This window comes from Macrotis lagotis, chromosome 1, assembly GCF_037893015.1.
Source record: "Macrotis lagotis isolate mMagLag1 chromosome 1, bilby.v1.9.chrom.fasta, whole genome shotgun sequence".
NCBI lineage: Eukaryota > Metazoa > Chordata > Mammalia > Peramelemorphia > Peramelidae > Macrotis > Macrotis lagotis.
The window spans coordinates 911,474,474-911,495,965 of NC_133658.1; the positions used below are offsets into that span (position 1 = coordinate 911,474,474).

At 36.4% G+C, this 21,492-nt stretch overlaps 1 protein-coding gene across 1 annotated transcript in view; it reads left to right on the forward strand.

Annotated features, from left to right (window-relative positions):
* LOC141508937 (vomeronasal type-2 receptor 26-like) overlaps positions 1 to 21,492 on the forward strand; it is a 35,149-nt gene that overhangs the window by 12,888 nt on the left and 769 nt on the right. The window contains 6 exon segments of the mRNA XM_074218035.1: positions 11,763 to 12,034; positions 14,215 to 14,363; positions 14,366 to 14,505; positions 15,025 to 15,825; positions 19,517 to 19,736; positions 21,355 to 21,491. Coding sequence (XP_074074136.1) covers positions 11,763 to 12,034; positions 14,215 to 14,363; positions 14,366 to 14,505; positions 15,025 to 15,825; positions 19,517 to 19,736; positions 21,355 to 21,491 — 1,719 coding nt within the window.

Genomic DNA, 21,492 nt, shown 5'->3' on the forward strand with positions numbered 1-21,492 from the left:
TGAGCAACAGAATGGGAAGAATCTAGAAGCTTTGATGACTACCACAACAGTTGCAGGTCACAGATCCCAGGGCAGACTGAGAAAGAACCTACACCAAGGGGTGTACAGAGTGGGAACAAGATATAAGTGCTATATTGAGAGAGAGAAAGATGTTGAGAAACAATTGAATAAATTTAGCCTAATACCCAGAAGAGCAAGGTCTCTATTTTTGAACTTTTAGCCTAGTCTAAATCCTGTAGAAGAATATCAAATAACTGATGCAAAATGAAGTTAGTAAAACTAGGGAGAACATTGTGAAGTAATGATCAACCGTGAACAACTTAACTATTCTCAGCAATACAATGACCCAAAACAATTCCAAAGGACGCATGATGAAAACTATCAGCCACCTCCAATTTGAATGCAGATTTAAGCATATTATTTTTCACTTTCTGTGATTTTTTTCATTTTTTTTTCTTTGGGTCTGTGTCTTCTTTCACAGCATGACTAATGTGGTAATATCTTTGCATAACTGAATATGTATAAACTATTAGTTTCTTTACCATCTCAAGAAGGGAGGTAGTGAGAGAGAAAGAAAGAAAACTTGGAAGTCAATTTTTTAAGAATGCAACTGGGAAAAGTAAAATATTAGGGGAAACAAAGAATATCCAGGGTAGGAATACAGGATCAAAGGAAAACCTATTGTTCAGAGTAAATCTGATCCATCAGGGCTTGCTACCTGAATCATAGTGACTACAGTGTAGCATTTTTACTATTTTTTTATATCCAAACAAGTGAGGAACTTTCACAGTTTAGTCAAGGGAAAGGAGAAAGACATTGCCCTCGATCAGACTTCTTTGAGAGCACTAAAAATTTTCAGATTTCTAGTCTGAAATGTCCCTAAAATTCTGAAATAACACAATGGGCAACACCACAAGAAATGAACAAGACCAGACCACATCTTCCATCTAGACATATGACAAAGCCCAATTCTGATATCAAATCTAGAGTTAGGAAGTATATTGAAAGAATGAAAAAAAAGAAAAAATGGACATACAATTCCATAAAAAACCCTACATGGGTTTTATCTTCATTATCTTCATTATCTTCAAATAATAGGAATAGTGGGAACTTGCAAATACTGTAAAACCACTCTAAAACTAAAATCACATAGCATATATATATGCAGATATAATAAAAACTTCTTAGCTTATACTCCTGTATAAGTATCCTGCTGTATATGTTGTATTTATAGGAGAAAAATAAAAGTTCCATTCTCCTTGCTATTATTTGATATGGGTCTAGAAAAGCAAACAGAAATCAGACAAGGGGAAAAAATACAAAAGATAGTAAAAAATAAATAAAATATGCCCATTAGCTTCAATAAAGGTGTATATCTACAAAATAAACCTACAAAATAAACATTTCCTCAAAATGACAGTAAAATCTGAGGCACAGTAAGAGACAAAGAAGTCCCATTCCAAATAATTACAAAATAGATAAAATATGTGAACCTCAATCTACTAAATTACAAATTGCTCCTTAAAGAAAACCTCCAATGCCTAAAGCTATTCAGTATTCATGGTGGAACCATAACAATAAAATAAAATTATGTTATCAAAATTAATGTACAGTTTTAATGCTATACCAATTCAGTTATCAAAAGGATGTTGCAGGGGCAGCTAGGTGGTGCAGTGGATAGAGCACTGGCCCTGCAGTCAGGAGGACCTGAGTTCAAATCCAGCCTCAGACACTTAATAATTGCCTAGCTTTGTGTCCTTGGACAAGTCACTTAACACCATTGCCTTAAATTAAAAAAAAGTTTTAAAAATTTTTTTAAAAAGGATATTGCAAAAAAACTGGATAAAATTATAACAGTTATTTATAGAAACAAAATGTCTATTATATTCATGAAAATGATGAAAATGGGTTAATGAAGTGAAAAGAACATTTCTAGACCTCTAATTGTATTTTGAAGCCGTCCTCTTAAAAAAGAAAAAGAAAAACAGACTAGAAGAATCAGAAAAATGTAGAACTCAGTCTACTGTTCAATAAACCACAAAAACACAATTTATTATTGGAAAGCAACCTGAAAGAAATTAGGCTTAGAGCAAAACCTTCCACCAGATTAAATAGTAAATTCAAAATGAAGTCTACAATGTCACTGGGCCTGTGCTAAGCTCTGGGAAGACAAAAAGGTAAAAGAAAATCTCTGTGATCAATTGACAGTCTAATGAGGGAGACAATTAAAAATACACACACACACACACACACACACACACAACACACACACACAACACACACACACATACACACAAAGACAAATAAACTGTATGCAGGATAAATAGGAAATAATTAACAAAGGAAAGGCATTGGAATTAAAAGGGTTAGAAAAAGTTTCCTGTGGAGACAGGATTTTATATTCAAAGAAAACAGGGAAGGCAGTCAGAGGAAATGAGGGCTGAAAACATTCCAGACATGGAAATTATCCAGAAAATGAGAAAGTGTCTTATGTGTAGAACAGTCAGAAGACCAGTAAAAGGGGCTAGTTTGTGAAGGACTTTGAATGGCAGATGGAGCATTTTGTGTTTGATCATGATAGTAATGGAGCCACTGGAATTGAATGAGTTGGAGAGTGAGTTAAGTTGACTTACCTTTAGGGAAATTACTTTAGTGGCTGAATGGAAAGGAGATTGGAGTGGGTGGAGGCTAAAGACAGGCAAGTCCACCCATTGCTATAATCCACATGTTAAGTGATGAGAATTTACACAAGAGTGATGGGAGTGTCCAAAGAGAGAAGATGCAGTCAGTAAGTCCTTAAGAGATTGGATGTGTAGTAAGGGGTGGCAGAGAGTGTTCAGGATGACTCCTAAAGTATAACCTGAGGAGGGGCAGCTAGATGGCACAATGGATAGAGCACCAGCCCTGGAGTCAGGAGGATCTGAGTTCAAATCCAGCCACAGACACTTAATAATTACCTAACTGTGTGGCCGTGGGCAAGCCACTTAACCCTATATGCCTTGCAAAAACCTAAAAAAAAAAAAAAAGTATAAACCTGAGGGAGTCAGAGGATGATATTGCTCATAAAAATAAGGAAGAGAGGGAAGGATGATGTCACTAAGAATTAGCTTCTTCTGGTTGTGAAATGTTCTGTATGAGCATTATAAATCTGAGGTCAGTTAATGTTCAATTGCTTATCTAGACTTAAAACAGTAATGAAGATAATAATTATAGGGTAAACTTAAGAATTAGCCTAGTTTTGTGAATACTTTATTTGAAAGTCTTTATTCAGGGGACTTTCCTGACCTAAAGTTCTCAGTTCACATCCTACCTTGTATGAACTATAACTGTGCCTCAAAACTAAGTTTATGCAACTCTCCTTAGCTTTCCAGTTAGTAAATATTTACTTCATTGGGTAGTTAGGTGGTGCAGAGGATAGAGGTCCCAGTCCTGGAGTCAAGAGGACCCAAGTTCAAGTCCAGCCTCAGATATTTCCTAGCTGTGTGCCTTTGGGCAAGTCATTTAAACCCTACTTGCCTCCCATCCAGAACATCTCCACTCTTCCTATTTCATATCTGGCCACTGGACCCAGATGACTCTGGAAAAGAAAGTGAGCCTGGTGATTTAGCCAAGCCACCCCCACTCAAATCCAAATCATGTGCTTGTCATGGCATCACTTCCATTATGTCATGCTCTTCTTTGAAAATGAAGGACAAACGGGGCGGCTAGGTGGCTCAGTGGAGTCAGGAAGACCTGAGTTCAAATGTGGCCTCAGACACTTAATAATTGCCTAGCTGCATGGCCTTGGGCAAGCCACTTAACCCCATTGCCTTGCAAAAACCAAAAAAAAAAAAAAAAAATGAAGGACAAGCAACATCAGTTGGAGAATTTATTTCATTGCACTCTCTCCAACTCAGGCATTTTCCTGAGCTCCCAGAAGATGGCAGTGTTCCTTTTCCTAGAAAACTATCAACTCTTCAATAAATGACCTAAATGGAAAATCTGGTTCTCTAGATTCCAAACCTGAAATAGGAGATAATCACATAGAAACACATTTATACCCCTGACAACTCTGCTTTTCTGTCTCAAATTCTATGTAAAATCAAGCATGAATTCGTTTCCCCTACATGTCACCACTCATAAATTATCTCCTACCCACCTCTACAGGTTGGGCAATGACAAAATGTACCACTCTAAGGATCCCTGTATTCCTTCCTTTTAATAATTTAGCATGTTAGGTCATTTTTAAATCTAGCTGTTTCCTGAAACTCTAGGAAAGGGAACAGTAAGGATTCCTCTGATTGTTATTCAAGAGAAAGGCAGAGCTAAATTTTCCAGGAAACAGAATTCAGAGGTATCAGGATAGTTGGTAGAATGAAATTCAAGGTAGGAACATTTACTTAAATAGTTTAAGGAAATTTAAGGGAAAAAAAGACATTTGGGGGTGTAGTATAACATATTAAAATATATTAATATAAGAAAATCAGGTTTCTATAGAGAGTGTAGCAAAGATTTGGATAAAAAAACCAATGCAATGAGAAACAGAAAATATTGGACAATGTTATAAGCATTCTAGACAGAAAGAGGGAAGAAACAAGCTTAGGAAATGGATTACAACCCTAGCACAGAAGTAGGATATTACTGATCAGGAGACTCAAATATCCAGACATCTTCCAATAGCTAATTATCCTTTGGCTTACCATCATAACATTTTTATCTTTAAGTAGACACATGAACTGACAACATATATTTTGAAATGGAAATTTTACTGCATCTCTATCATTTCTTTTCCCAATTTTTCTTCTATCTCCCTAACTTGCTTTTCAAAATCTTTTTTGATTTCTGTCATAGCCTGAGCCCAACTTCTTTATTTCTTGGAGTCTGTAGATGCAGAAACTTGGACTTTCTCATCTTCAGATGAGTATTTTGGTCCTCCGTGGGACCAAAGTAATTGTCTATGGTCAGATTACTTTTTTTTTCTGTTTAATCATTTCCCCAGCCTGTGCCTGGTTTGGGGATGCTTCCTGATCTTTTAAGTATTATTGGGACACCCCCCCCCCCCAAGGACCTCAGTGTGTGAGGCTCTGAATGCTCTCCTGGTCTGTGAATGACCACAAACTCACCCCTCTGCCACAGGGCTGTGAGGGGGTGGGGGTCCCCTCCTCTATGGGGGGCCCAGACTGCAACCAGGGTCTGAATGTGGCCAAAGCCCCAGAGTCCTGTTCCAGGGACAGAGGATAGACCTTGGAAGTCTCCCTGCACTCCCTTACCTTCAGTGGGCCGAGCACTCAGAGTGCAGCTGTCCGGAGGCTCCCACTGGTCAGCTCCATGGCTTGCTTCTGTTTCCTGGATCTGGGCTGCAGTGGCTGCACTGAGTGGCCCAACCACACTGAGGGCCTGGGCTTTGCACTCGCTCTGGCAGAGGTCTCCCTGCTGATCTTCCAAGTTGTGCTTGGTGGTCCCTGGGGTGCAGGTCAGGAAACTGCTTCTGCTGCTGGGAGCTCCCACTCCCACCTAGGGCTGTTCCTGGGAGGCTGAAGTTCCTTCACTCTGGCACTGTCACCCCTCCAACCCCATGGAACAGAGTTTTTCCACTATTTTCCAGGTTACCTTGGACTGGAAAATTGCCTCACTAGATCTTTCTGTGGGTTCTGTCACTCGAAAATTTAGAGTCACAATTTTAAAGTTTTTTGAAATAGTTTGGTGAGAGCATCTAAGAGAGGCTCTTTTCCTGCCACCATCTTGGCTCCACCCCCCTCCCTGGGATTTTTTGACAGATATTTGAGTGGTTTTCCTCTTTCCTTCAATTCATTTCATAGAAGAGGAACATATACTAACAGGGTTAAGTGACTTGCCCAGGGTTACACAGCTAGTAAGTGTCTGAAGCTAGATTTGAACACAGGAAGATGAATCTTTCCCTGACTCCAATCCTGGTACTTTGCCTACTATACTACCTAGTTTCCTAGTTTATGGGCATCTTGAAGAATAATAATAGATTCTAGAGGATTCATAATGAATACAACCATAAAGGCAATTCTACACATGGACATTAATAGATGGTCAATATAGAAATCACATAGATTTTATATATTGTGAAGCCAAACTGTAAAACCTTTAAATAGTCAGTTAAAACAATGTCTGGGACTTATTAATATGAAGTGGAATTGATTAATAGATTTAAGGGATTAGATATGGTGACAGAATGCCTAAAGAACTATAGAGGTTCACACTATTGCACATTCCAAAGAAAAGGAAGACCAAAATAACACAAGCCCTGACTGATGAGGCTTTACCTACAGCTGAGGAAAGGAAAGTGAAAGGTAGAGGAGTAAGGGAAAGAAATACCCAACCAAATGAAAAATTTCAGAGAATACTAACAAAAGGTAAGGTTTTTTTTCATGAGCAATGCAAAGGAATAGATTTAAACAATAGAATGGAAAAGAAAATAGGTCTTTTCAAGTATGGAATGTTTTCATGGAAAAATGAACATAAGAGAGAACGTGGTAGGGATTTATCAGAATTAGAAAAGATTAAAAATGGTTTGCAATAATGTACAAAAGAACTATACAAAAAAGGTCTTAATAACTCCAATAACTATAATGATGTGATTACTGATCTAAAATCAGGTATATTGAGAGATAAAGTCAGGTAAGTATTAGAATAAAGAATTGCAAGTCATAGAATTCCAACTGAGCTATTTAAAAATCATAAAAGTTGATGCTGCTAAAGTATTACAGTCTATGTCAGCTAAATTGGAAAGCTCAACATTGACTACTGGATTATCAAAGACCAATTTCTGTTTCAGTCCTAGAGAATGGCAATGGTAATGAATGTTCAGATTATTTAACTGCACGCATTTCATATGGCAGCAAGGAAATGTGTAAGATTTTGCAAGCTAGACTTCAGCAACAGGTGAACCATCAGTTTCCAGAAGAGCAGACTATCTTCAAAGAAGGGGAGAAAAATAGAGATCAAACTGTCATCATTCACTGGATTATGGGGAAAGCCAGAGAGTTTTACTTCTACATCTATTTCTGCTTCATTGACAACACTAAAACATTTTAACTGTGTAGATCCAAACAAAATGTGGCAAGTTTTCGAAATGCCAAATTATCTCACTTATTTCCTGATGAATCGGTATATTAGTCAAGAAGCAAAGTTAGAACCAAAAATCAAATAAATAATTGGTTTAAGATAGTTGACTTATGTGCAGAGTACATCATGTGAAAAGCCAGGTTGAATGAATCACAAAGCAGAATTAAGTTTTCCAAGAGAAAAATCAACAGTCTTATATTTGCAGATTTTGTCACTCCAATAACAGAAAGTGAAGAATTAAGAAGTTTTTTGTTGAGGGGTGAAATAAGAAAACATCAAAAAACTGATTTGAAGCTTAACATCAAAAAATAGATCTTCATCACTGTTCCCATTGTTTCCTGACGAATAGAGGGGGAAGAAATGGAAACAGTGGCATATTATATATTCTTGAGCTTAAGGATCCCTGCAGACGGTGACTGCAGACATGAAATGAAAAAAAATCGTGCTTATTGGAAGGAAAACTATGGAAAATCTTGATAGCATACCAAAAACATATAATGAGACATCTAGAAAAGCAAGAAATGATCCCAAAGGACTCATGATAAAACATACTCACCATTCTCCTGACAGTGGGATGTACTCAGAGTATATTTGGTTATGGTCAATGGAGAGATTTGTTTTGCTTCCCAATAGATAGATAGATAGATAGATAGATAGATAGATAGATAGATAGATAGATAGATAGATAGATAGATGATATAGATATAGATTAGATATAGATATAGATAGATACTTGATATGAGTTTTGTTGTTCTCTTTTTTTTCCATTGAAGAGAAATAGACTTCAACATATGAACAAAAGATTTAGGAATTTAAATGGCTTGTAAGTCAACATGAATTAGTGTGATAATAAATTAAAATACCTTATATGATCCTGCCAAAATAAGAAAGGCATAAGAATGAGGAATAAAGTAATACTTCTTTTTTCTTTTTTAGATTTAAATGTTCTTTTTATTTATTTTTCCAACTACATGCAACATAATCTTTACCAATCTTTTTTTGGGCAAAGTTTTGAGTTTTACATTTTTCTCCCTCCCTTTCTTTTCTCTCTCCTCCCCTGACAGAGAGCAATGCAATATAGGCTCTACATGTGTAACCATGCTAAACATAGATTCATATTAATCATGTTGTAAAAGAAGAATCAAATCCAAGTGGAAGGAAAAAAAGTATTAGAACGAAAAAATGATATAATTCATAAGATAACTTTTAAAAATTGAAGATAGTATGCTTTGGTCTTCATTTAAACTTCACAGTTTCTTCTCTGGATATGGATGGTATTTTCCATCAGGTCTTTCAGAATTGTCTTTGATTATTGTATGCTGAAATGAACAATTACATCATAGCTGATCATCACTTCATGTTGTTAATAATGTGTGTAATGTTCTTCTGGTTCTGTTCATTTCCCTCAGCACCAAATCATGCAAGTCTTTCCAGGCTATTCTGAAATCCTGTCTCATGATTTCTTATAGAACAAGTGTTCCATTATATTCATATGTCACAATTTGTTCAACCATTCCCCAAATGATGAGCATCGCCTCAATTTTCAGTTCATACAGTGATAGTTGTATTGTACTCTGCCCTTGTCAGACAAAACTTGAACCACTCTGTTCACTTCTTAATGTCACAGTTTAGATTGGGCATTGTCCTCCATTCTCAGAGAAGATCGTGACATCAGGGAGGTAATACCAAGACAAGCAAGAGAACTGGATTTAAGTGAGGAGGGTTCTGTGCTAATTTGCCAGCCTTATTTTTTTCCTCTGAAGCCATCTGGATCCAATGTCCAGTTATGAATCAGGATGACTGAAGATGGCACTGGATGTGAGGTAATCGGGGTTAAGTGATTTGCCCAGGGTCACACATGTAATAAGGGTTGAGTGAATGAGTCTGGATTTGAACTGACGTCCCACTCACTACAGGGTTGGTGCTCTATCCTCTATGATACCTAGCTGCCCTGATGTATTGAAGAGCATCTATAAGAGGTCATTTCAGATACTGAAGTGTCTGTCCTGAGCTCAGGCCAAAAATATAAATATTTCTAGAATTCACTGATTATGAGAAAAGTTTGACTTTGCACTCTACAAAGGCAGGAAAATAAAGATGTTGGAAGCTAGAATTAGCTTATCAACAACTCTCACTGTTAAGTCATCCAAAACAATGGAACAACAGTACAACATTCCAGTTCTAATAGGATAGAAGCTCAAATTTCTCCATTCCCCTCAGAAATTTCCTTTGGAACATTTTCCATTGAACTAAAGTTAACTGTTCAACTCTTGTTCAGAATGAAATATAATTCAACTGTATTTCACGAATGAAATTACAGTTTTCCACAGAATGGCAATTAAATTGAGTAACCTCAAATTGTCTTTTCAGAATATCCCAAAGGGGACAGTTAAAACTAAAGCCATTTGGAATCATGGTTGATCTTTAAACTGAAGAAAACTTTAACTCTTTCTCACTGTAGCCTAAAGATCGAAATAATTTCATTGACAGGCAATGTAGTATACTGGAAGAAGTATTAAAATACTCAGACTTGGATTCTGTCCTGGAATATGTAATCAAAATAAGTTCTTTCCATCTCTGCCTTAGTTGGGTTTTTTGGTCTTGAAAATGAAAATAATGATACAGAAATTAGGATATATGATTGCTATGGAAAATCCTATTACAAAAGAGGAAATGTTGTAGACATGTGATTCATTTCTTAATATCTTTTTTCTTTTTTCCTTCTCATCTTTCTCCTTTTCCTTCCATTGCTTTATTCTTCTCTGCAGCATTGATGATACCATCACCACCACCACTACCACCAGCATCAATTATTACAATTATTTTCTTTCCATTTCCATCATGCTACTTCTTCTCTTCCTTCTCTTTTTTTTAGGTTTTTTTTTTTGCAAGGCAAGCTGGGTTAAGTGGCTTGCCCAAGGCCACACAGCTAGGTAATTATTAAGTGTCTGAGACCAGATTTGAACTCAGGTCCTCCTAACTCCGGGGCTGGTGTAATATCCACTGTGCCACCTAGCAGCCCCCTTTTCTTTTTTCCCCCACTCATTTTTCCTTTCTTTTTCTTCCATTTTTCTTAACTTCCTCTGCTTCTCTTACTTCTTTTAACCAACTTCATTTTCTTTCTTTTTCTTCCACTTTCTTCTCCTTATTTTTCTTCACTTTCTTCTCTTCCCCATCACCTCTATCAAAACACCAGTTATATAATCTGATACTAGAAATAGTATTTCTGACTTCCAAAAAGTAGAAGATCTCCCACCAAACTATGTTGAGGCTCAACTCTGTAGTCTGTATATTATTAGCATATCAAAGTCTTTAGTAGAAGAGAATGCCCAACTCAGTGTGATGTGAAGAGACAAGAAGAAAACTCAATGTATCTTTGCCACCATATTGCTAACATATCATTTACTACCATCAGTCTTCAAGCATCATCACAGATCCCAGAAAAGAAGCAACTTTTTTTCCTCTTCCAGCTTTGTTGACAGAAGAATGAAATATTTTTAGAATAGGGATTATTTGTATTTTGTCTTTAGTCTTTTGCCTTAGGACCATGCAGATAGAATTTAGGATTAAAAACTATACTCAAAAATACAATGGTTTAAAGTCTTCTCCATTGAGAAAAATCCTTTTACCATTGCAGGAGTATGTTGCCAATAAATATTCAGTTTATTGAATTCCTGTTATAAATTTAAATGATTCATTTCATGATATCACTGATCTTCAAATGATAAAGACATGGCACTTCTGTGGTCTCTTCTTTCAGGGGCAGAACTGAAATCTAATGTGCTTGGTCCACAATTAGACGAGTCAAAAGCTGAGGTGGTGGTTAATGAACTTACAGGAATAAACAAAGATGGACTCTCCTGCAACAGGATTTGTTAGAAAGCCCAACCCAATCACCAATTGGGGTCTTTGTCAGTTAACAGCTGCTGAAAAAAATCTCTATGTTCTACTGAAAGAACTAGTGAAAAGATACACTCTACAGGGTCTGTGTCAGAGAACAATACTCAGAGTAATCCTAGATTTTAGAGCTTCTGATTTGCAGATGTGAAGGGGGTAAGGGTAGGAGGGTGGGATCATCTAAAGTCTAGCCATTTGATTACTACTACTTTGTCACATCATACTGACTGCTCTGGTGCAACTTACACAAGCCCCGAGTCATTGAAAGAGCACAGGTTCATAGCTTCATAACTTCTGATCTGCCAGGAGATTCCCTTGCTTCTTGAGTGGACACTGGGACTCCCACCTAATTTATCCTAACTGGAGATGCTGAGGACACAGGAGTTGTGAAGGAGTAAGAAAAACATGTATTTTCACTCAGACACAGTGACACAGGTGCAGAGCCCCTAGCAGCAGTGGTAACTAGTGTCCCTCATGAACTGACCTCTCTCTGAGTGGGTAATTGCCATCACAGGTTACCATCCATATACACTAACAAGGGCACTTTCAGTGATCTTAGTCAAAGCAAATCCTTATAAATGCACCCTGGACTAGCTAGCAGTATTTCTGTCTTGGACATGAGCTAGAGTCATATTGTATTGTAATTCCACAAGTGTGGGTGGTCAGATCAAAGGTGGAACAGTTTCTCAGAGAAGAGACAGCTCATCTGCAGGAGAGGTTTCTCTTCCCAAGACACCTGAAGTTGCTATACCTTGGTGATTTTCTTTCTCCAGAGCAAATCACAAACTTAGACAGAAGTCAGGTGGATCTTGACTGTGAACTGGAAAGCAGTCTCTCTGATGTTCTTCCTCCTTTTCTTCTTCCTGCTCCTGCAGCTGCCAGTCTCCTTGTGCAGGGAGAAATGGACCCACTGCTCCTTAGAAAGGACTTTCAGCCCCACATACCACAGAGATGGGGATCTTGTTGTCGGAGGTTTTTTTCCTCTACTCATATATAAAATGAGCAAAATTCCATATTGGAAAATGTTTTTTCAGCACTCACACTACATTTTTAAGAGATATCAGTAAGCATTCTGTTATGTTTAATTATCAAGCATTTGTTTTGTTCTCTATCACCTTCAAATGCCAACTGGAAAAGAACATAAAAAATTTCTTGTAACAAATAAGTATATTCATGCAAAAGAAATTCCCATATTTGCCATACTCCAAAATGTGTGTTTTAATTTGCATATGAATCTATCGCCTTTCTATAATGAAGTGGGTACATTTTCATACATAGTCCTCAGGAAGCTTTATTGATAATTGCATTACTTTAAAGTCTGTTGGAGTTGTTTCTTAGAACAATATTTTTACTAAAGTATAAAGGGTTGTCCAGGTTTTTCTGTCTTCATACATCATCAGGTCATATAAATTTCCTCATATTTCTCTAAAATCATCTTTCTTCATTTTCAGCACAATCATTGTGTCCATATACTATATTTTATCAAGCCATTCTCTAATCAATAAATAATCCCTTCATGTCCAGCTATATGAAGATAAGTTCTTTTCCTCTTTCTTTTTAACTTTGAAGGATTGTTTAATCAAAAGATATCTACACTTCAGAAACCTTTTGGCAAAAGATGTAAGTTGCTGTCCAGAATATCCAATTAAAGTCAGAGTTCCACCCATGCGACTGTCACCTAACACCACTTCCCATATTTGACTTTGTTGATCTGATCAATGTGAGCTGGAAATATAAAGTTGGTTTGATTTGCACTTGCTTCATTATTAGCCATTTGGAGGATTTTCCATATGTCTAGATAGCTTTGATTTTGCTTTTATAAAATTATTTATTTTCACATTATTACTGTAGTCTTGTTGCAAAAGTAAACAAACCTCTCCTCTCCCCACAAAGATACCTCAAGGAAAATAAAGTGAAAGAAAGAAAAATAGTTTTACTTCAGTCTGTGTTCAAATACCATCTGCTCTCTCTGGGATGGATCACATTCTTTACCAAAAGTCCATCAGAAAAGCTGCTTTAGTATTTTTTTCTACTGTTGCTACTGCTAGCTGTATTTCCCTCCATTTCATTGATTCTATTCTCTCTCTCTCTCTCTCTCTCTCTCTCTCTCTCTCTCTCTCTCTCTCTCTCTCTCTCTCTCTCTCCTTTCACCCTATCCCTCCTCAAAAGTACATTGTAACTCACTACCCTCTTCTGTGATCTTCCCTCTCTTCTATCACCTTCTATCACCCCATCTCCTTTCTTCCATCCCTTTTAGTTTGGATTTCTTACCTTGAGAATTATCCATATAAATGCCTTGACAATTTATAATTGTAAAATTGGTCTTGGTTTTACAAATGTGAATCAATTCCTTATACAGTTTGGAGAAATATTTATGCAAAGTTGTACCTGTTAACATTTTACTTTCTACTCTTAACTGCATTTAGTATTTTATGGGAGGGAAAGAGTTTTGTTAATTTTGTATAAAAAAATTTCAATTTTATCTCTTTAATTTTCTATATGAATTATTAGGTCACAATCTCTTCTCCAATTCACAAAGTTGAGAAGAAATTTCTTCTTTATGTCTCCAATATGTTTGGGAAATTATTTATTATATTTAGTATATATATATATATATATATATATATACATATATATACATTTGAGATTATATTGTGACATATTTTGACTTGAAATTCTATACCTAATTTCTATCTACTTAATAGCTGATTTTCCTATCTACTATTAAAATTCACCATTATAATATACTTATTTATATTACAATAGTATTTATCTTATTTTTTGTTTTTAAATCATTTTCTGAATAGCTTTACTTTTCAAAAATCCATTTGTTGATTATCTGATGAATTTTCATAATTCTTGCAGTAGCTTCTTGTAATTTTTAGAAATGACTTAGCAGCTGGTAGAGAACAACTGTTATGTTCTAAGTGTGCTGATAACAACTGGATGGAGTGTGAGAGAATTTCTGGTAATACTCTTGAATCCTTGAGAATCGATAATAGGGTAGTCAAGTCCTTGGTGCCTCAGCCATTGCTAGTAATAGAGTAAAATATTTAGAGTATAATAATGTGGCTAGAACAATGACTAAAAAGGTTGAGTGATCATGTCCTGTAGAAAAGTGCACCTAGAATTGAACCTTCAAATAGATTAGGAAATTCTCCTTCTAAAATTTTCAGTTCCTTTTCAGGAGAAAGAAAGAGCCAGAAGTATTCCTTATCCCTGATGATATCCCTCCCACTGCAGGTGGCTGCCGAAACATTACTATCAGATCCTGGCCTTAATGTTTGCTGTAGAAGAGATCAACAGGAACCCCAATCTGTTACCCAATATTACCCTGGTATTCCACATCTACAATGCCTATCACAGTGATGAGAACACCTTGGAGAGTTCCCTCATTGGCTATCAGGCCAGGGACAGATCATTCCAAATTATTTCTGTAAGAAGAAGGACAAGTCTGTAGGAGTCACTGGAGGAGCCACTTCTGAAATGACTCTCTGCATGGGAACCCTGCTTGAACTCTTTAAGTTTCCACAGGTAGGGAAATCATAGGCTCAGTTTAACCTATCTGGTTGTAGGTCAGGGTCTGTCATTTGAAATAGAAACCTTGGGGGGGGGGGTCTTGGGGGAATTTTGGTGTCTAGTTTATCTTCCAGGTGACTCAAGAAGAGAAAGGAAACAGAGAGTGAGGTGATGGAAATGCTTCCCTTCATCAGGACTTATAGCAATCAGGATATTCTGAACTACAAAACTTTGAAATTATTCAGTTGAATTCTGCAAATGGTTATTGTTTCCAACATTTGCAAGACCCATTGTTCAGTGTTAGTGCTCTTAAGAAGTAAAAAGTCAGAAATCATTCACATTCTTTGAGTAAGGGTAGATTTGATGAAGGAGATGATACCTGAATGATCAGAAGTACTTGAACAGTCAGACATGAACTACAAATCTATTCTAGGTTCAAGGGAACAAAGATAGTTGGTTGAGATGGGTTAGGTGGGGAAATCTTTGTCATATGAACCCAATGAATTCAAAACCACTCATGTTTGGCCTATTCAGATCAGTTATGATCCCTTTGATCCACTCCTGAGTGAGCCAATCTGGTTTCCTTCCGTCTATCAGATGTCCTCAAGGAACACAGTCCTTCCCCTTGGCATGGTCAGACTAATGCTGCATTTCAAATGGACCTGGGTGGTTCTGCTAACCTCAAATGATTCAAGAAGTGAGAAATTCCTCCAGGACCTTCAAGAAGAAATGGTCCAAAATGATGTCTGTGTGGCCTTTAATGAGATCATCACTGGTCAGGCACTAGATGTTGTCTGGTATCAAGGTTTTATGAACAGAATGCTATTTTGCACAGCAAAGGTGACTATTATTTATGGAAATACAAATTCATTACTGAGTCTGATGTTTACCAAGAATCCTTATCACCTTCTAAAAAGAATGTGGATCTCCAGCAGTCACTGGGATATTGCCAAAAAACTGGGTTATTTCTATTTTGGTAATTTTAGTGAGTCACTGATATTTTCAGAGCAAACTTGTAAGATTCCTGGTTTCAAACATTTTCTGAAAAACATTCATCCTGACAAGTACCCAGATGATATTTTTCTTAAAAACTTCTGGAACACAGCTTTTGGATGTACATATAAACATGGAAAGGGAGATGGAAGCATCTGTTCACCAAATGCTTCCTTGGACACACTACCTTTGAGCTATTTTGATATCAATATGTCTGATCAGAGTTCTTCTGTTTACAATGCTGTGTATGCTGTGATGTGGGCTCTTCATGAAATGTTCTTTGTGAGATCAGAAATGGAATCTGATTTACCTGGTGTCCACAGGATTGTTTACCCTTGGAAGGTAAGGATCCCAGAGAAGCTCTGATGTCCAAATTAATGAGAACCATCATGTCCACAAAGTAGTAAAGGATCTAACAAACAGCTCTCCTCATTTTTCTCTGTAGAATGCCTGCAGAGGATACAGGTAGATTCGTGGCCAAAAACCATCAGTTCTGGTATTTTCAGAGTTCTGATCATTTCAGATCCACATGAATGGATGTAAAATGAGAATCCGGCTCAATTGACTGACAGGGAGGATATTATGGGGAAAGGATGGCCAGCAGTACTGCAGGCTCCTTGCCTTCAGTAGGCTCTGAGGAAGTCAGAACCAGGGATCTTTGCTTTTCCCCTTAAAGACTTAATTATTCCACAGAAGAGTGATGCAATAGACATTGTCCTGGTTCTAAAGTCAGAGAAACAGATTTCAAATTCTACCTGCAAAACTTTCTCACGGAACTTTCTCCATAGGTGCCACTGAGCAAGTTCTCTGATCTCCCTAGGCTTCATCTATATATGAAGAAGGTTGGACTAAATGACATCAGAGTACCCTTCAAGCTCAGTCTAGAGTTTCATCTTGAGATGTTAAGTCTGGAAACAAGGATTTTGATATTGGCTTTTCTAAAATATAATCTACTTGAGAGTAGAGATTTCTCTTATTTTTGTTTTTAGTTTCCAAAACTAGGAAGATGCCCAGAATATTTTGGAAGTTTGTAATAGGTATTTTTTAAATTGAAAAGCATGGTTTTCACCTATATCCTATCTCCTATCTCCACTTTATCCTTTACAGAACGGCCAATCAATCAGCAGGTATTTATAAAAGTCTCACTATATGACGAGTAATTTGCTAGGAAATGCAGATATGAAATCAAAGATGGGGGAAAAGACCTTTACTCTCAAGAACCTGACAAGGGAAGAGACATGAATAAATAAATATGTGTATGTGTGACAACAGAAATATATGTGGGCTTGTGAAAATCTGTAGACACATATATATTTACTTAGACACATGTATCATAGATATATCATATAGCTATATCCATATATTTGTGTATTTATGTTTATATGCACAATTACGTACATGTGTAAGTTTCTATATTTATATGTCTATATGAGACAACAGAAATATATGTGGGCTTGTGAAAATATGTAGACACATATATTTACTTAGATACATGTATCATATATATATAGCACATATATCTATATCCATATATTTGTGTATTTATGTTTATATGCACAATCATATGCATGTGCAAGTTTATATATTTATGTGTATATATATATATATATATGAGACAACAAAAATATATGTGGGCTTGTGAAAATATATAGACACATATTTACTTAGACACATGTATCATATATATCATATATCATATATCATATATCCATGGGCTTGTGAAAATATGTAGATACATATCCATTTACTTAGACCCATGTATCATGTATATATATGTATATATATATATATATATCATATATCCATATCCATATATTTGTGTGTTTATGTTTATATGCACAATTATATGCATATGCATATTTCTATATTTCTGTGTGCATGTATACATTTGTATAAAGTTTCAGTTAAGTGGCACGGAGGGTGCTGGAATCAGGAAGACTCACCTTCTTTAGATAAAATATGGCTTTAGACATTAGCTGTGGGAACTTGGGCAATACACTTAATTCTTTTTGTCTCATTTTCCTAACCTATCAAATAAGTTGGAGAACAAAATGGTATACTACTGTATTTGTGCCAAGGAAACATCAAATAGGGTCACAAAAAGTTGGACTGAAATGATTAAATCTGCATAGGTATATGGTGTGCGAGCTTATGGAGTGCATTCTTGCTCTGCTTCTCCATCATTGGTGTCCACCTAATTTCACCAAGTCTCACCTGTTATTGTAAGAAGCTGTAGTATTTGTAGCATCCAGAAAACCTCCCGAGCAGACAGGCGAAACCAGTCTGCGACTAACCACTAGACCTGAAACTTATTGTTGAGTTAGAGTTGTATCTATTCCGACTATGTGAATACTTTCCCTAGCTGATTGGGTGGATAAGATCAATTTATTCCAACAGTCATAAAATCAGCTGAACCAGGGTTGTTTTGAGTTTGGTCATGTCAACGTCATCTACTGCATCCTGGGCCATCCCACTCCTGTCTTAATTTTGTCCTGTCTCTAGATTTCAATGACTGAGGATGAGAGAGATAGGCTGATAACTTTGGACAAATTTGTCTCATTTGAATCCAATTCACATAAAAGTGAAAGCATCACCCACGATGTCACTGGTTGTCTTCAAAAGCAAAAGGAAATGGGGTGGCTAGGTGGCGTAGTGGATAAAGCACCGGCCCTGGAGGCAGGAGTACCTGGGTTCAAATCCGGTCTCAGACACTTAATAATGACCTAGCTGTGTGGCCTTGGGCAAGCCACTTAACCCCGTTTGCCTTGCAAAAAAAAAAAAAACCCTAAAAAAAAAGCAAAAGAACAAAACAACAATGTATGTGCATACGCAAAAATGTATTTGCTATACACATATACATATATATATATACATAAGATGTATGTATATTGAGATTGGACAATCTGACCTCAGGGCTTCCTGATTTCAGGGTTGGTGCTCTACCTACTGCTTGGGTTGAGCAGTAGATAGAGCACCAACCCTGAAATCAGGAAACCCTGAGTTCAAATCCAGCCTCAGGCACTTGCTTGCTGTGTGACCTTGGGCAAGACACTTCACCCTGATTTCCTCACATTCAGGTCCATCTCCAGTCATCCTGATTCATATCTGGCCATTGGACCTGGATGGCTCCGGAGGACAAAGTGAGAATGGTGACTTTGTACTGCACCTTCTCACTCAAATCAAATTCACATTCATGTCATGGCATCACTTTCCTGATGTCATGGTCTTCTTTGAGAACAAAGGACAAACATCATCATACTTAAGGCTGAGATATACTCCTGCCTAACCTAAGGATCTTTCCTTTCAGACTCAGTTTATATATTATCACTTATAAAATCCTTCCTGAATTCCCTTATCAAACAAGATAATATTTGTAAAATAGTCCTTAACATAGTGCCTAGTAAATAGTGGATACTATAGAAATATTCAGTCCTTCTCTTTTTTTCTTCCTCCCAGAATTATACTGTATTTGGATTTCTATTTCAATGATGTATCGTTCAAAAGAATGTAAGATCTTTAAGAAAGGTATTTTTTATTTTCATTTTATACCTCTGAAACTTTGCACAGTATTTACAAGTGGTACATATAATTAATAAGTGGTTCTAAAAACTTTCTGGAAAATAAACAAATAAACAAATAAATTTGTTGGATTGTTTTGGAAGTGGTTTGATTGGCTCAGCAGCACGCTACTTGCTGTAAAGCAACATTGCAAGCTCTCTTCCTGGCTGCATTCCCAATACCATAAGCATCAAATTGAAGGCACCTTTCTGCCCTTTTTCTCCATATCCAAAAATTCCTACACCCAGTTTGAGATTTGACCCAGATTACTAAGACGGATCCAGGTTCTGTTTATCAGGTTTATTAAACTGTTATCCAGTTCTTAAAAATGCAGTTTTGTGACATGAGAAAAATGTTATTATTCTGTTATTCCTGTTCATATCTAAATGGTTGATAAAAGTGTTCAATTAGAATCTAGCAAACATCTCTGAGATACTCTCCTGGAAAACTCCCATCTAATGTCCTTCCCTTTCAGCTCCACTCCTTTCTGAAGAACCTCCAGTTTTACAACAGTGCTAGGAACCAGGTGGACTTGGATAATAGGAGGAACGAAGTGGCAAACTATGATATTCTCAACTATGTGACGTTCAAAAATGATACTGAAGTTCTGGAGAAAGTGGGAGAGTTTATTCCTCAAGCTCCACTTGGGCAAGATTTCAGCATTCAGGAGAAAGCAATAGAGTGGCCAGAGTTTGGTAAAAAGGTGAATATAATACAAATGTTGCTGTTATGAATGATGTTAACATGAAAATAGAGTATTTCACAATAATCACTAGCCTTTTCTTCCTAGGGACACATATCACAAAAGCTGCCTGCAAAAAAAAATCAGTTTGTAAATCAAGTTGTTTTGGTTTTGGTTTTGGAGTATTTTTTTTTGGTTTAATGTCAATTTCAGTTGAGCTGGGGCAAAGACAAGAGTACCAGGACACATGCCCTTTTGAATGGAGAATTCAAGAGACAGTGAGATTTCCCCACTGCCCACCAGGGGAAGCAGGAGAATCAACTTGATACATGACACCCAGAGTATAAGAAAGTGGGGGCATTCAGGAACTTTCAATTACAATTAATGATTTTTGATCATTTGCTATTAAGCCAGTAGTTTCTATGTTCTGGAAGAGTCTGAGTGATAGTAGGGCTCTAAATCATTTGGAGCCCTAGAACCAAATCCTGGATTATGTACTTTCTAGGTCAAGGTCCAATTAATGATTATATCCTTTCTCCTTTTATCTCAGACCATGTAATAAGTTTATTAATCCCTTCTACCATATGGATGCCTTTGCATCTAAAGGCAATGTCACATTTAAAATATAAGATACACAAGTCAACAAAGCAAGTGTTGACAAATCTAGGATTTTATTTCTATTTATATATATAATATATATGTGTATGCATGTATATATACATAGATAGATAAATAGATGATAGATAGATAGATAGATAGATAGATAGATAGATAGATAGATAGATAGATAGATATACACTATCCACATGTAAGATAAGATAATTGGGAGAAAGGGTTGAGATTTTCTCAGGAATTCCATCAGTCTAGGTCTCCTGCTCATCATACCTGTCATCATCAATAGATTAAACATCTATAAGAAAGGCAAAGAAGGCAAGATTTTTGAGACTTATAGGAACTGCATCTCCTCCCACATTCCAAAAGAAACTTCAATAGACTAATGTATTCAGAACAATAGAATCATATCGCTGTGAGAAGAGACTATAAAAAATAGAGAGCTCCAAGTAAAGGAGATGGACTCATAAAAACATAAGTTAAATTTAAGAATTCAAGTCAACAATAAACTGATTACTTGGTGACATTCAACTATCACATTTATTATTGGTGGTGGTGGTGGTGGTGGTGGTAGTATTAAAAATTCTCTTCTTTTTAAAGTATTCTAAGAATAATTTTCATATACTACCTAGCATTAATAGAGCACTTTTAGTTTTACAAAATACTATATTTGTTATTTAATGTATTTAAATATTAAATAAATTAAATTAAATATATTTAATATATTTATTAATTTATTTGTTAATTTATATGAGGTAGGCATAATTACTGCTCCCTTTGACAAATGATGAAATTGAGGCAGAAATAAATTAATTGACTGCCCCAGGCGCCAAGAGCCAAGGAATATCTGAAGCACGATTCAAACTTAGGCTTTCCAAGTTCTCTGTTCTATCCACTGCCACCAAATAGTGATCCATATGGAAACATATATAGCCATTTTTATTAACAACTATTTTTGACATTCTGATAGGGAAGGTTTGATGAGTTTAACACACTGAGACCTTATTTGTTCTTTTCAGAAATAGATCAATGCATGAAATGTCCTGAAGATCAATATCCCAATACAGAAAAGAATCTCTGTCTCCACAAAGTGGTGACCTTCCTTGCCTATGAAGAGCCTTTGGGAATGACCTTGGCCTCAATAGATATTTGCTTCT